The sequence below is a fragment of the Anomaloglossus baeobatrachus genome, chromosome 1 (assembly GCF_048569485.1).
Source record: "Anomaloglossus baeobatrachus isolate aAnoBae1 chromosome 1, aAnoBae1.hap1, whole genome shotgun sequence".
In the NCBI taxonomy this organism is placed as follows: Eukaryota; Metazoa; Chordata; class Amphibia; order Anura; family Aromobatidae; genus Anomaloglossus; species Anomaloglossus baeobatrachus.
Genome location: NC_134353.1, coordinates 586,593,277 through 586,610,329, shown reverse-complemented (window position 1 = coordinate 586,610,329; position 17,053 = coordinate 586,593,277). Strand labels below are relative to the sequence as shown.

Sequence of the window (17,053 nt, the reverse complement as noted above, 5' to 3'; positions counted from 1 at the left end):
TCTGTAAGATTTCTAGTAAACAGTTTGTTCCAAGAGTAAATAGTAAAATCTGCCGAGTGAGCATGTTTTACTGCTGTTAACTTTCATTAGTTGATTGCAGGTTTAATGTTCTTTTCGGTAGGTTTAAGTATGGAAAATTGTTGACATTACTACTGAGCTTTCTTAATCATTTTTATTTTTCAATAGTTGGTTAAAGTAAACTTTAAAGTTTATTTGTTTTAGTGTCTTGTGATGTTTTTTAAAATGTAATTAACATACATGTGAACTTTAAATGATTATCAGACAAATGGCTATTTTGTCCTTGAATAACAGCAAAGTACAAGCAGTGAGAATATGTGAATGTTGCTGTGTGGCCTTAAAGGGAACCTGTCACCGGTTTTTCGGCCTATAGGCTGCTGCCAACACCAGTGGGCTCTTATATACAGCATTCTAACATGCTGTATATAAGAGCCCAGGCCGCTGTGTAGAATGTAAAAAACACTTTATAATACTCACCTAATGGTCGCGCTGGTTGCCTTTGAGTCAGATGGGCATCTACGTTGTCCGGTGCCGGCGCTGCCTCTTTCGGCCATCTTCGTCCTCCTTCTTCTGTAACCGGGGTGCATGACGCGTCCTACGTCATCCACATTCACCATCATTGAGGTCCTGTATTGTAGTGTGCCTGCGTGGGACCGGTGAGTGTGTATGACTTAGGACGCGTCAGGCACCCAGGCTTCAGAAGGAAAATGAAGATGGCCGAAAGAGAAGGCACTGGCACCGGACAACGGAGACGCCCATAGAGCCCAACTCCACCGCAGCGCGACTGTTATGTGAGTATTATAAAGTGTTTTTACATTCTACACAGTGGCCTGGGCTCTTATATACAGCATGTTAGAATGCTGTATATAAGAGCCCACTGGTGGTGGCCACAGCCTATAGGCCGAAAAATCGGTGACAGGTTCCCTTTAACCCCTTCACCCCTGGGCAATTGTTGGGGTATTTTTGCTCCTCTTCTTCTGAGAGCCGTAACTTTTTTTAGTTTTCTGTCAATCTTGCCACATTAAGCCCGCTTTACACGCTGCAATGTATCTTACAATGTGTCGGCGGGGTCACGTCGTAAGTGACGCACATCCGGCATTGTAAGGTACATTGTAGTGTGTGACAGGTACGTGCGATTGCGATTGAACGGTAAAACGTTCATCGCAAACACATCGCACCTGTCTCTAGAATTGCACGTCAGATTGTTAATCTTACCCGGGGTAGCACACATCGCAGTGTGTGACACCCCGGGTACGATGAACAGATCTCACCTGCGTCCTGCGGCTCCCGGCCCACAATGCGGAAGGAAGGAGGTGGGCGGGATGTTTACGTCCCGCTCAGCTCCGCCCATCCGCATCTATTGGCCGGCTGCCGCGTGACGTCGATGTGACGCCGAAAGTCCCTCCCACTCCAGGAAGTGGACGTTCGCCGCCCACATCGAGGTTGCATGGAAGGTAAGTACATGTGACGGGGGTTACTCGTGTGTGCGGCACGTTCAACAAATTGAACGTGCCTCACATACGATGGGGGCGTTGCAACGTGTAAAGCAGGCTTTAGGGTTTGTTTTTTGCAGGACAAGTTGTACTTTTGAATGAAACCATGAATTTTACCAAATAGTGTACTGATAAACAGCAAAAAAAAATTCCAAGTGCGGAAAAATTGCAAAAAAAGTGCGATTGCATTATGGTTTTTGCAGTATTTTATTCACTGTGTTCACTATATTGTAAAACTGATGTGTTCTTGTGATGCCTCAGGGCGGTACGTGTTTGTTGATGCCAAACATGTATAGGTTCACTTTTATCTATAAGGTTAAAAAAAAATCGAAAATTTGTCCAAAAAAAGTGGCACACTTTTTGGGCCATTTTCCGTGACCCATAGCGTTTTCATTTTTCCGGATCTGGGGCTCAGTGACAACTTATTTTTCGCATCTGACGATTTTCATGGTACCATTCTTACGCAGATGCTATGTTTTGATTGCCTGTTATTGCATTCTGGCAAAATTTGTGACTACCAAAAAACTTAATTTTAGGTTTTTTAATTTTTTGCCACTACGCCATTTACTGATCAAATTAAAAGATATTATATTTTGATAGATAGGGCATTTTTGAACACGGTAATACTAACTACAGTCATATGAAAAAGTTTGGGCACCCCTATTAATGTTAACCTTTTTTCTTCATAACAATTTGGGTTTTTGCAACAGCTATTTCAGTTTCATATATTAATAAATGATGGACTCAGTAATATTTCTGGATTGAAATGAGGTTTATTGTACTAACAGAAAATGTGCAATCTACATTTAAACAAAATTTGACCAGTGCAAAAGTATGGGCACCCTTATCAATTTCTTTATTTGAACACTCCTAACTACTTTTTACTGACTTACTAAAGCACTAAATTGGTTTTGTAACCTCATTGAGCTTTGAACTTCATAGGCAGGTGTATCCAATCATGAGAAAAGGTATTTAAGGTGGCCACTTGCAAGTTGTTCTCCTATTTGAATCTCCTATGAACAGTGGCATCATGGGTTCCTCAAAACAACTCTCAAATGATCTGAAAACAAAGATTATTCAACATAGTTGTTCAGGGGAAGGATACAAAAAGTTGTCTCAGACATTTAAACTTTCAGTTTCCACTGTGAAGAACATAGTAAGGAAATGGAAGAACACAGGTACAGTTCTTGTTACGCCCAGAAATGGCAGGCCAAAAAAAATATCAGAAAGGCAGAGAAGAAGAATTGTGAGAACAGTCAAGGACAATCCACAGACCACCTCCAAAGACCTGCAGCATCATCTTGCTGCAGATGGTGTCAATGTGCATCGGTCAACAATACAGGGCACTTTGCACAAGGAGAAGCTGTATGGGAGAGTGATGCGAAAGAAGCCGTTTCTGCAAGCACGCCACAAACAGAGCCGCCTGAGGTATGCAAAAGCACATTTGGACAAGCCAGTTACATTTTGGAAAAAGATCCCATGGACTGATGAAACAAAGATTGAGTTGTTTGGTCATACAAAAAGGCGTTATGCATGGAGGCAAAAAAACACGGCATGCCAAGAAAAGCACTTGCTACCCACAGTAAAATGTGGTGGAGGTTCCATCATGCTTTGGGGCTGTGTGGCCAATGCTGGCACCGGGAATCTTGTTAAAGTTGAGGGTCGCATGGATTCAACTCAGTATCAGCAGATTCTTGACAATAATGTGCAAGAATCAGTGATGAAGTTGAAGTTACGCAGGGGATGGATATTTCAGCAAGACAATGATCCAAAACACTGCTCCAAATCTACTCAGGCATTAATGCAGAGGAACAATTACAATGTTCTGGAATGGCCATCCCAGTCCCCAGACCTGAATATCATTGAACATCTGTGGGAGGATTTGAAGCGTGCTGTCCATGCTCGGCGACCATCAAACTTAACTGAACTGGAATTGTTTTGTAAACAGGAATGGTCAAATATACCTTCATCCAGGATCCAGGAACTCATTAAAAGCTACAGGAAGTGACTAGAGGCTGTTATTTTTGCAAAAGGAGGATCTACAAAATATTAATGTCACTTATATGTTGAGGTGCCCATACTTTTGCACCGGTCAAATTTTGTTTAAATGCGGATTGCAGATTTTCTGTTAGTAAAATAAACCTCATTTCAATCCAGAAATATTACTCAGTCCATCAGTTATTAGATATATGAAACTGAAATAGCTGTTGCAAAAACCCAAATTGTTATGAAGAAAAAAGGTTAACATTAATAGGGGTACCCAAACTTTTTCATATGACTGTATACAATATGTTGTTTTTTCTTAATCCTTTAGACCCCCAACACACATCCGTTTATTTTGTACGTGTGTGGTACGTATTTGCACGTACCGGAGACACGTACACACAGAGACATATGTTATTCAATGGTAGATGACACACACACGTAAAATCACACGGAACGTGTGACCGTGTGGTAAGTACGTGTGTGCGCTTTTCTTCACGGACGACATGTCCGTTTTTGGCCGGCAGCACGCAGGCACGGACCCGCTTTAGTCTATGGGTCCGTGCCTGCACGTACCGCACACGGAGTATGTCCGTGTTCAGCACCTTTCGTGCGTGTGCGTTTTTACACTAGCGATCTTATTTTTTGGTTTTTTTTAAATTAAAGTCAGTATACTTACCTTTTTTTCTGCTGTTCTCAGTCATACTTACATTGCCGCTTGGTTTTTTCTTCCCCCGGCTCATACCGCTCCCCGATCACCAGCGCGGCGAGGAACAGCTGTGCAGAGAGTACGCATCAACAATTACTTTGAATATGCCGGCCGCTCATTAATCAATCTCGTATACCCTGTTTTCCCCACCCACAGACGCCTGTGATTGGTTACAGTCAGACACGCCCCCCACGCTGAGTGACAGCTGTCTCACTGCACCCAGTCACAGCAGCCGGTGGGCGTGTCTATACTGTGCAGTAAAATAAATAAATAATTTAAAAAAACGGCGTGCGGTCCCCCCCAATTTTAATACCAGCCAGATAAAGCCATACGGCTGAAGGCTGGTATTCTCAGGATGGGGAGCCCCACGTTATGGGGAGCCCCCCAGCCTAACAATATCAGTCAGCAGCCGCCCAGAATTGCCACATACATTATATGCGACAGTTCTGGGACTGAACCCGGCTCTTCCCAATTTGCCCTGGTGCGTTGGCAAATCGGGGTAATAAGGAGTTATTGGAAGCCCATAGCTGCCAATAAGTCCTAGATTAATCATGTCAGGCGTCTCCCCGAGATACCTTCCATGATTAATTTGTAAATTACAGTAAATAAACACACACACCCGAACAATCCTTTATTAGAAAAAAAAACACTAACAAATTGCCTTGTTCACCAATTTAATAAGCCCGAAAAAGCCCTCCATGTCCGGCGTACTCCAGGATGGTCCAGCGTCGCTTCCAGCTGTGCTGCGCGAAGGTGACCGGAGCTGCCGAAGACACCGCCACTCCTGGCAGCTCCACACAGCAAATGAAGGGAATAGCGCGATCAGCTGTATTCAGCGTTGGCCGTGATTTACCTCAGTGACAGCTCAGCTGATCGCGCTATTCCCTTCATTTGCTGCCGCGTATTCTCTGCACAGCTGTTCCTCGCCGCGCTGGTGATCGGGGAGCGGTAAGTATGAGAGAGGGCTGCTCTCTTTAGTCACTCGGGGGATTAGCAGTCACTGTTGAATCCTTCACAGGTGAGCGCTAATCAGTACGCGGCACACAGACAGAGCCGCGGCATGACAATGAAGTCGGCTGAAGTTCACCCGAGTTCATTCTCATCGCGCAACTCTGTCTGCTGTCAGCCGACATGTATCAACAACATTGTGCAACACACAAACGGACATTCCACACGGACATTCCACGTACACATACACGGGCATTTTACACACAAACACGGACATTTTACACGTACACACGGCTCGCATACGCCATCACACGGATGCCATACGTACCGGAGAAACGGCGCAAAAACACGGAACACGGACCCGAAAAACGGACCGTGTCACACAGACGGTTTTTTTGCGGAAGTGTGTTTTAGGCCGTAATTTGCAATGGGGCGAATGAGGGGTGATTTGAAATTTTAGATTTTTTTATTTTTTAAAACTTTTTTTTACTTTCTTTCTTATTTTACTAGTCCCCCTAGGGGCTATAAGGATCAGCAGTCGGCTTGCTCATTCATTTCTGCTGATCAGAGCTGCACAGCTCTGATCAGCTGAAATGTTGCATTCTTGTTACAGCTGCTGCTTTGCCGGCTGTAACAGAACTATGTCATGATAGCAACAGGAGTCATGACAATAGATAGAAAAGCAAGTCAATTGCAAACTTGCTTGTTTTCTTGCAGTCTAGCTAACTATAGTAATTTCATAACATAAGTAATAATGGAAAATAAAAATTGGGAGATAGAATTTTCTTTCTTCTCATACAGTGGAAAAACAGTCCATGGTGAAGGTGGAAATTTTGAGCTCAGGTATGGAAGTCTTTGTCAGGTTGCCAAAAAAAAATTGCGACTTTTGGTGTTTTTCGGTCTAAACTAGGATGAGATGGGGGTGTGATACAACAACTAATCTAATCCATGATAAGATGTGGTGTGCTTTATGCCACAAATCTTACTTCAATTACAGACTGGAGAAAGATGTGTTGCGCGGTGCACAGAGGTGGCCGCCATTTTTCAGATTCACCTGATTCATTAGGAGGCATTATAAACTCATATTTCTAGCACAGAATACAAGGGATATTCAATTGCTTACATTAGGGACTATATTTCAGCCTTCTTTGCTTTAATTATGAAAATCTGGCTTAATCATAAAAAATTCCGCTGACTACATAATGTTTGCTTTCCTTTCCTATTGTCCACTATTGTACTATGAGGCTTCTAAATTATCTATAATTTGTTCTCCCATCATACCCAGCATGTTGTATTAAAGGATCTCAGGCATTTGATGCATAAATAGTTGGAGCTTCAGAAAATGGCATAATCAGAGGATTTTACAAAAATACTTAATTTACAGTTTACAACTTGATACAAATTATTTTTAAAGATATTGTAAGAATTAAAATGGTTGTCTGGTTAGAACACGTTATTACAGATCTGTAGGATAGGTCATACCTTGTAGATTGGTGAGGGTCTGACTTCTCTGATCTGCATAATCGAAAGAACAGGTAACTTTTAGAATGGAGCCGCAGTGCGCATATATTACCAATGAAACTACCTATAGAGAATTAATGGAGTAGAGCTCGGGCAGATGAACTTCTGTGCTATCTTGTAAAAGGGCTAAAAATTTACTGATCTGAGACACTGATTGATCTTCAAGATATCACCCATGTTTGGATTGGTTATAACTAGTGATGGGTGAACTCATCACAGATGTCCGGGATCAGTGGGACTAACCGGATTTTAAAAAAAAAAAAAATGGGTCTGGCCTGGTATTGATCCCAGATATCTGACCCCCTCCCAATTATTAATCCAGGCTTTAGCGGCAGCTGTGAGCTGTCATTAACTGCTTATTACCTCGATTGGCACCGCACTAGGGCAATCGGGATAAGGCGGGTAAACTTCCTGGGTTGTCACATTGAATGAATGTGACAATCTTGGGAGGCTGCAGGCTGTTCCTCTTATTTTGATACACAGCCAGGATAAGTGCAGGGCTGTGGGCTGCAGCCTGTAGCCATATGCTTTATCTATGCTGGGTAACATAATATGTGGGCACCGTACTGCAATTTTTTAATTTACTTATTTATTTTTATACCACAATAGGCACCCGCAGACAGGGCCTGTGATAGGTTGCAGTCAGACATGCTGTTACACAGGGTGGGGGCATTGTCTGACTGCAAAGAATCACAGACACGGGGACTGCCGAAGGGCGGGGAAAGTATTGAATATGGATGAGCAATAATGAGTGGCCCCGAAAGCAGTTACAACTACGTGGGAGACTCAGTAAGTATAATGCGCTTGCTTTGCTCTGGTGCCCGAATACCTTTGAAACCGCGTGGATCCGGACTTTTACAGTCCAGGTCCACCCATCACTAGTTATAACTTTTATTTTGGCTGACAACCCATGTAAGAAAAAATTAAATTCATTAATAAGAATGTAAACTAAAAACTCTATTATAGACTGTCCTAGAAGGTAATGCAGTAAACTTCTAGCTCAGGGAACTTGGAGTTCATCACCTCCAGCCTCACAGATTGATACCCATCAATATTGATGCTTGCATACATTGCCATGGCATAGAGTTTCCCATCTGTTTGCCTGTAAACACACTGGATTCATTCTTCACAGATTAACAATATCTCTTGTGTGTGCAGATTCCTCCGTGCTTTAGCACACTGTGTCTTTTGAAGAATTTGCTTTTAGAGCTAAGCTTTCAGAGGCCAGTACACCTTATCACACTTTCACATTCTGTACAAAAAGAGAAAAAAGGGGGGAAAACAACCTGCCAGGGCTTGTGCCAGTTAAATCTAAGCTCTCAAGGGATTTGTTATTCTTTTGGCGTCAGATTAGATGTTCAAATCATGCAGTGTATTTGGGGGCTGCCATGAATGTCTGTGGAACTTATAATGAGGCTAATCCCGCAGCAGTACATTCCGAAAAGCTAATGGGCTCAGGTTCAGCGCCTAGCCTACCTTCAGTTGGGCAAGAAAAGAGTGGCTTGTGCAGTGGGCGGTCATGATGCATGAATATGCTATTAGAATAATGGTCAGCAGCAAAGTACCAAAGGCAACACACGCTTTAGAGGACCCACTGACTGCCCTTGGTGAGGAACTGACTCAAAACTCAGGTAAACAATCTGCATTATTAATTTGGCTGAGAAAACAAAAAGGAATGGTGGATGTACAGATAGATAAAAAGATAGAGATAAAAGATAGATAGATATTGGATAGATAGATATTGGATTGATGGATATATAGATAGATAGATATTGGATAGATAGATAATAGATAGATAGTTATTGGATAGATAGATAGATAGATGTTGGATAAAGAGATAGATAGATATTTGATAGACAGATATTGTATAGATATATAGATAGATAGGTAGATAGATATTGGATAGACAGATATTGCATAGATAGATATATATATATATATATTGGATAGATAGATTGAAAGATATTACATAGATAGATGTTGGATAGATGATATATAGATAGATAGATAGATAGAAAGATGTTGAATATAGAGATAAAGGGATAGATGTTGGAGAGAGAGAGAGAGAGATAGATATTGGATAGATGGATAGATAGATAGATTGATAGATAGATATTGGATAAATAGATATTGGATAGATGGATAGATAGATTGATAGATAGATATTGGATAGATAGATATTGGATAGATATTGGATAGATAGATAGATAAATATTGGATGGATAGATAGATAGATATTGGATAGATAGATAGATAAATATTGGATAGATAGATAAATATTGGATAGATAGATAGATAGATAGATAGAGGGATAGGGATAGATAGATAGATAGATAGATAGATAGATAGATAGATAGATAGATAGATGGATAGAATGTACCAGTTCTAGAAGCCACTACTAGTTATTTCTTAGCGCTTTGCCCTGAGTATGACATAATGGACTGTGTATAGGACAGAGCGCATTATTGCACATAGTGTCCTTAGAATAATAAAAAAAACTTTGCTCCAGAACCACGACCATGTAATCATAGTCGCTATATAATTGAATTAACAATATATAAAAAAAATCCTAGGCTTGTAACTTGTAACCTCTTTAGATTTCGGGCAAATTCTGTCGCTTAAATAATATGCTGAAAAATGTTTAACTTGGAAAAAAAAACCTGACTAAATTGAGGCAAGCTACGCTAAATGCCAGCAAATGGGTAGAGTGATTATTGCTGCCCCAATCACTTTACAGATATTTAATGTAATGTGTTAATTGAGAACAGAATGAACATGAGACAGCGGGAAACTAATGTTAAATGTCTCGTGATTCATTTTTTTTCCTAGGCAGTTAAATACGGTCATTTATATAACCAATACCTTATATCCTTACATTGATATATCCTCACAAAGAAAGTTTCATTTTTTTTATTTAACAATAGAATGAAGAAAATAATGAAAACAATATATTTATAAAACCTTCTAGGAGCACATTAGTCTATTTACACCGATGGTGCAGGTTGTACTGGGACATTTGTAGCAGAACCCTTGATTGATGGTCACATATTTTGGAGGTATTGTATATGGCTACCCAGAAATCCAGAAAAGGATTAGAAAGTCATATTTAGACCACATTATTCTAGTGGGGAGAATATGATTTAGATACATATAGTCAACATAAAAAGTTTTTACTAACTTAAGAAAGGTCATATTAAAATAAATTGCATTTTAACAGTCCAAATTTCATTGAATTGTATGAAAGGCCTGGTGTTCAGCAAAGATTAATGCATTTCATAAATCATTATTACTAACCTTTGAAGAAAAATAATTCACAGCATTCATTTTACAATCTAGTTTATGATGGTCTATATGAAATATTTTATTAGTTCTCTACAATGGGACTCAAACAGTTCAGACAGCTCTCCACCGACATTTGATTAACATGTAGGATTCCAGTTGCATTGATAAAGTTCACGCTCCATTAACGTAAAGGGTTTAAAAGTCAAAACAGCTATAGGTGGAGGGTGTCTGGTAAAAATGACACCACACAGTTGTAAAATAAGAAAACTGATGGCACTTCCCAACAGACAAATGTGAACAGGTGCAAACTGAGCATTAAACATACTCTAACAAATGTACCTCTTTAGTAGTAATGTATGTCCAAATTCCTGTATTCAATGTTTGCATACCATAGTGTTTCAGAGTGCAGCTGTATATATGTTAGAGTATATTTAATGTTTAGTATGAACCTGTTCACATTTGATTGCTAGGAAGTGCCGTCAGTTTTTTCAATTTAGATAATAGTGTAATGCCTTCTAACTGAGCATTCCCATCAACTTATGGCGATTTTAAATTTCCTATTAGCAGGTTCTTTATGCCTATAAAGTTGTAGACTCTTTTAGCCTGGGAGGGAAGAGGCATTAAGTAGGGACCCAGCAAATACAGATTAGCCTTGACGCTGGCTGCTGGGCTGACATAAAACTGGCCTTATTTATGCGCTAAGTGTATCAAATTTAAAATTTACTGCCTTAGCAGTTTTGCTTATCCAAATTCCTGTATTCAATATTTGTATACTTTAGCATTTCAGAGTGCAGCTGTAGTTTTGGTAGCGTATACCACATAGTTGTAGTCATCATCCAAAGGATATATTATAACAAAAATGTCTGTAAATCATCTATTGATCATTATAAATCATATATATCATAATACACTTATACCATGTATATAAAAGTAGTTGGGAATTCCTATGTTTTGGCATAATTAGGTGAAAGAGATTCATTTACTATACCTACAGTAGGTCAAAAAGAGAGCTAGGCAACAGTTGCATGGATTTATATTGCAACTAACCCTGGAGAAATGAAACAATTTTTAATATCTGTTTATTAATGTTAGAATTACTTTAACAACAGTAAGCTATTGTCAAATGGCCATATAACCTAATGAACAGGTACTACTACAAAATAATTATCTTTCCATGTGGAAATAAGGTTTTCTATGTATACATCTACTCCATTAGTAGGACCTACTCACCTTCCCAAACCCAACCCCCTGGGTTTTTGTTTTACTGTATGCAAGTGATTATTTTACTTCCACCACAATAAATGATTTTGTAGAACAATCCATTGTTTTATTGTAAAGTTGTTTTTGTGTAAAATGGTACCAATAGAACCCAGAACTTGATTAAGTTGGAAGGTTTTGTGCAATCAGACCTATTGCTGGAGAAGCCTTGTTTCATCCGACTTAAGGCCCCCTTCACATGAGAGAATAAAACATGTATGTGACAAACCGATACCAGTGTCATTAGTGTTTTCCATCACTGTATCATCCACGTGCCATCTGTGTGCCATCAGTGTGTCATCTGTGTGCCATCAGTGTGTCATCTGTGTGCCATCAGTGTGTCATCTGTGTGTCATCTGTGTGCCATCAGTGAGTCATCACTGTGCCATCAGTGTGTCATCTGTGTGCCATCAGTGTGTCATCTGTGTGCCATCAGTGAGTCATCACTGTGCCATCAGTGTGTCATCTATGTGCCATCAGTGTGTCATCTGTGTGCCATTAGTGTGTCATCCATGTGCCATCAGTGTGTCATCTGTGTACTACAAGTGTGTCATCTGTGTGCTACCAGTGTGTCATCAGTGTGTCATCTGTGTGCCATCAGTGTTTCATTTATGTGCCATCCATGTGTCATCATTGTGCCATCAGTGTTTCATCTATGTGCCATCCATGTGTCATCTGTGTGCCATCAGTGTGTCATCTGTGTGTCATCAGTGTGTCATCTGTGTGCTACCAGTGTGCCACCAGTGTGCCATCAGAGTGTCATATATGTGCTACTAGTGGGCCATCAGTTTGTCATCTGTGTGCTACCAGTGTGCCATCAGTGTGTCATCTGTGTATTACCAGTGTGCCATCAGTGTGTCATCTGTGTACTACCAGTGTGCCATCAGTGTGTCATCTGTGTGCGATTAGTGTGTCATCTTTTATGCCATTAGTGTGTCATCTTTGTGCCATTAGTGTCCATCAGTGTGTCATCTCTGTGCCATCAGTGTGTCATCTGTGTGCCATCCGTGTGCAATCTGTGTGTAATTGTGTGCCATCAGTCAGTCATCCATGTGCCATCATTGTGTCATCTGTGTGTATGATGTATGGATAAAGAAAGAATAAAATAACAAAGCTTCTCCTATACTTTGCAATGTTAAACACGGACAGCACATGAATTGCACACTAATGTCATCCGTGTCCTGTATGTGTTTTTCATGGACCCATAGCTTTGTATTGGCCCTTGTCATCTGTGCTGTTGGAAAAAAAAAAAACTTGTCTCTATGTGGATCACATGTACACATGGTCCATGCAAATACAAGGACATATGAAGATCTCCATAGGTTATAATGAGTACACGTGATATCCGTGAAAACAGAAAAACTTGTTTTGTTTAATCCGAAGATGCTAAAGTCATAGGTAACGTGCATCTTCTGTATGTCAAATATTTAATATTTGTCACATTAAACAGAACATTGGAGTAATACTTAATTGAATAAGAAAAAAAGACAAAGTGACCAGTATAAAAAAAGTCACTCGGTCCTTATATAATACAGATTGCAACTAAATTGATTTGTATCGTGTATACCATTCTTTCATATCACTGTGGCGATATGGAGCACCTTTTTCACGACTGTTTTGTGTGTAATATTACATTTTGCATATAGATTAAAAATTTTATGATATAACAAACATGGAAATACAATGGCAATTGACTTCCTACCATAAGTATAGACCTTTGGATACAAGTATACATAGAGCAAGAAAATGATCAATAATAATTGCACATTGTCATGAAGATAGTGTTACCATTAGGCCGGGGTCACACGAGCGTATCAATCGGACGAGTGTAAGGTGAGAGAATCTTAGATTGTACTAGGACCATTTTCAATCAATGAGGCAGAGCAGATCTGCGTATTTTTCTTCAACTCTAATCGGACTGATGAAAAAATCGCAGCATGCTACATTTGGTAGCATCCCTCGGATCACAAGCGCCCATTCAGGTCTACCTGATGACATCCGAGTGCAGCCCGATATACACACAGCCAGGCAATAGAGAAGATGGAGAAATTAATTTCTCTATCTTCTCTGCACCTATGCTTTGATTCTGACATGAGAAAGAAAGAAAGAAAGAAAGAAAGAGAAAGAAAAAAACAGAAAGAAAGAAAGATGACACTCGGCTCATGCTTACAGCAGATGACACTCTGCTCATGCTTACAGCAGATGACACTCGGCTCATGTTTACAGCAGATGACACTTGGCTCATGCTTACAGCAGATGACACTTGGGTCATGTTGGCTGCAGATGACGGCTCAAATTCACAACAGATAACACTACTCACACTCACAACAGATGACACTCGGCTACTCGGCTCACACTCGCATCAGATAACACTTGGATCACGCTCACTGCAGTTGACACTCCTCACGCTCACAGCAGATGACACACGGCTCATGCTCGCAGCAGATGACACTCAGCTTACGCTTGCATCAGATAACAGGCTCACGCTCGCAGCAGATTACACTCGGCTCACGCTCGCAGCAGATGACACTTGGCTCACGCTCGCAGCAGATGACATTCTGCTCACGCTCGCAGCAGATAACACTTGGCTCACGCTCACAGCAGTTGACACTCCTCACGCTCGCAGCAGATGACACATGGCTCATGCTCGCAGCAGATGACACTCAGCTTACGCTCGCAGCAGATGACACTTGGCTTATGCTCGCATCAGATGACACTCAGCTTACGCTTGCATCAGATGACACTCGGCTCATGCTCTCAGCAGATGACACTTGGCTCACACTCACAGCAGATTACACTTGGCTCATGCTCTCAGCAGTTGACACTCCTCACACTCGCAGCAGATGACACACGGCTCACGCTCGCATCAGATGAAACTTAGCTCACGTTCGCAGCAGATGACACTAGGCTCATGCTCGCAGCAGATGACACTAGGCTCATGCTCGCATCAGATGAAACTTAGCTCACGTTCGCAGCAGATGACACTAGGCTCATGCTCGCAGCAGATGACACTCGGCTCATGCTCTCAGCAGATGACACTTGGCTCACACTCACAGCAGATTACACTTGGCTCATGCTCTCAGCAGTTGACACTCCTCACACTCGCAGCAGATGACACACGGCTCACGCTCGCATCAGATGAAACTTAGCTCACGTTCGCAGCAGATGACACTAGGCTCATGCTCGCAGCAGATGACACTTGGTCCATGCTCGCAGCAGATGACACTCAGCTCACGCTCGTAGCAGATGACACTCCTCACACTCACAGCAGATGACACATGGCTCACGCTCACAGACAGATAACACACGGCTCACGCTCGCACCAGATGACACTCAGCTCACGCTCGCAGCAGATGACAATCGACTCTCCTTACACTTGTAGCAGATGACACTCGGCTCACTCTTGCAGCAGATGACACTCTTCACACTCGCAGAAGATGACACTCGACTCACGCTCGCAGCAGATGACACTCTTTACACTTGTAGCAGATGACACTCAGCTCTCGCTTGCAGCAGAGGACAATCAGTTCGCACTCGCAACAAAGCTTGAGCCAAGGGTCATTACCATATCACATCAAATTCTTTCACATCCGATTCTATACTCCAGTGTGACCTCGACCTTAGTGACAGTATTTCTTAAGGCTGTGCATAATTAATACCCCCTCCTTGTAGATTATAAGCACTCTCGAGCAGAACCATTTCCCCATTATACCTGTCTGTCACGGTTGCATTTATATTTTTTGTACCTTGTGATAAAATATTGTTATATCCAATAATTCCTGTTTTTTGTTATCTATTAAAAAAAACAATTTTAATAATAGAAATAAATTCCATTGCTTCATGACACTTTTTACACTAATTTTACAGAGAAAATTCACATTTTCCGTGCCTTGACTGGGATAACAAATGAAGTAGAAATAAATCTCTCATGGGAAGAATTTAATCTTTTCTTCCTTCAGGTCTACAATGCTTTGGGCAAAACAAAACCACAGTTGCAGAAAATGACACTTGTAAATGTTTATTGTTAACTCCCTTCTGCTTTTTATAGAAAGCCAAAAGCTAGTGTTTTCCTATAAGGAGGTAATGTCTCCAGAGTGCTCGACCTGATCTTGACTTATCTATGCAAATGCTCAAACTGAGTGTAATCTTCTCAGGTTCATGTCAATGTATTTCTGTACAGTAGGCGTTCAGTATCTCAGAATAGAATAACATGGTACAAAGTCATATGGATGTTCATGGTGTCAATCAAGGGGATTTTCACCTAAATTTTTTTTGATTATGTTTTGCCTATCTGGCTTTCCCTATTTTTACATGTCCAATGTAAAAACATGTCCAATGAAGCTCGAAACTAAATAGCCTAGCTGCAACTGATGGCTAAGACATACTTCAAGACATCCTAGAGTCAAGGCTAGCGTTTTGTGATAGAAACCCACTGGGTCCCCCAATGCTCCAATTTTACATATAAGCCACATAAAAAATATAGCCTGAAACCGTTACGCACCCCATGACCTTAGCGGACCCCATGTCAAAACATGTCCAATGAAGCTCGAAACAAAATAACCTAGCTGCGACTGATGGCTATGACGTACTTCAAGACATCCTAGAGTCAAGTCTAGCGCTTTGTGATAGAAACCCACTGGGTCCCCCAATGCCCCAATTTTACATATAAGCCACATTAAAAATATAGCCTGAAAACGTTATGCACCCCATGACCTTAGCGGACCCCATTTTCTCCGGTTGACCTGCTGTTAACACCTCTCATGGCATAATCAGTGTTGTTGGGCAGAACATCTTCAGAACCAGTCTGTCTCAAGTCTTCACAACAAGGCATGATTTAATTCACTCACCTACTGTATCCTCACCCATCCCTCGTAGACTGTGAGCCCTCGCGGTCAGGGACCTCTATCCTCCTGTACCTGTCTGTGCCTTGTATTGTTTATGATTATTGTACCTGTCCATATTTTGTATACCCCTTTCACATGTAAAGCACCATGGAATAAATGGCGCTATAATAATTATTATTATTAATAATAAATAATAATACAATTCAGGGCAATAGTATCATCACACCTTACTGATGGTTTTATTTACTTGTTTTTTTTTACAAAAATAAATTACATTCATTGAGATGGGTCATTTATTTAGATCACCATATACAACTGTCATGGAGTCTAATCTTGCTATACTTTATAACTACATGGGAATTCTTATGGCAAGGATATCTGTTTTGTGAACTATTAAGTCCTCCTATTAGTCAGAGCTACTTACGCCATTGTTGTGTTAGAGTCCATGTGTCGTCAGCTTTAAAGTGCATTCTTCTGTTAATCGATAACTATGTATTTAAGATGATTGCTACATTTGTTTTCTGGTTTCAGAACATTATTTAATATTGATTTTGTAACCTTTTCTGTTCTTTGTTCATTTATTCAGGCCCAGAAATCATGGATCGAACGAGTCTTTCACAAGAGGGAGTGTGTGCACATCATACCCAGCACCAAAGACCCCCATAGGTACGGGATGTTCTACTCAAATAGGGTCAGAACAGTCACAATGAGTATTGTGACAGTTGTTATTTTGGGTAAATTACTGTTAATTATATTTTCAGTTGCAGTGGTTGTTTTTGTTTGTTTTTACATGATAAAAAATTAAATGTCAGTAATTTTTATGCTTAAAATTTTGTGCCATTCCCGGTAGAATATAAAAAAACATTTTTCCTTTATTCTTAAGGTCAGTGTATTTACTTCTATAGTATAATGTTGTTAAAGAAACAGTTACAAAGACTCTAATGCCCCCTTCACACGTCAGTATAAAAGTACTTGATGCATGGTCCATTTTGATCATC

The 17,053-nt window shown here is 40.6% G+C and overlaps 1 protein-coding gene across 2 annotated transcripts in view; it reads left to right on the top strand.

Annotated features, from left to right (window-relative positions):
• Nucleotides 1-17,053, top strand: part of TRPM3 (transient receptor potential cation channel subfamily M member 3) — a 714,819-nt gene that overhangs the window by 339,158 nt on the left and 358,608 nt on the right. For both annotated transcript variants that reach the window (XM_075317925.1, XM_075317917.1), the window contains exon 2: nucleotides 16,642-16,721. In XM_075317925.1, the coding sequence (XP_075174040.1) occupies nucleotides 16,642-16,721 (80 nt within the window). The remainder of the gene's footprint in view (nucleotides 1-16,641; nucleotides 16,722-17,053) is intronic.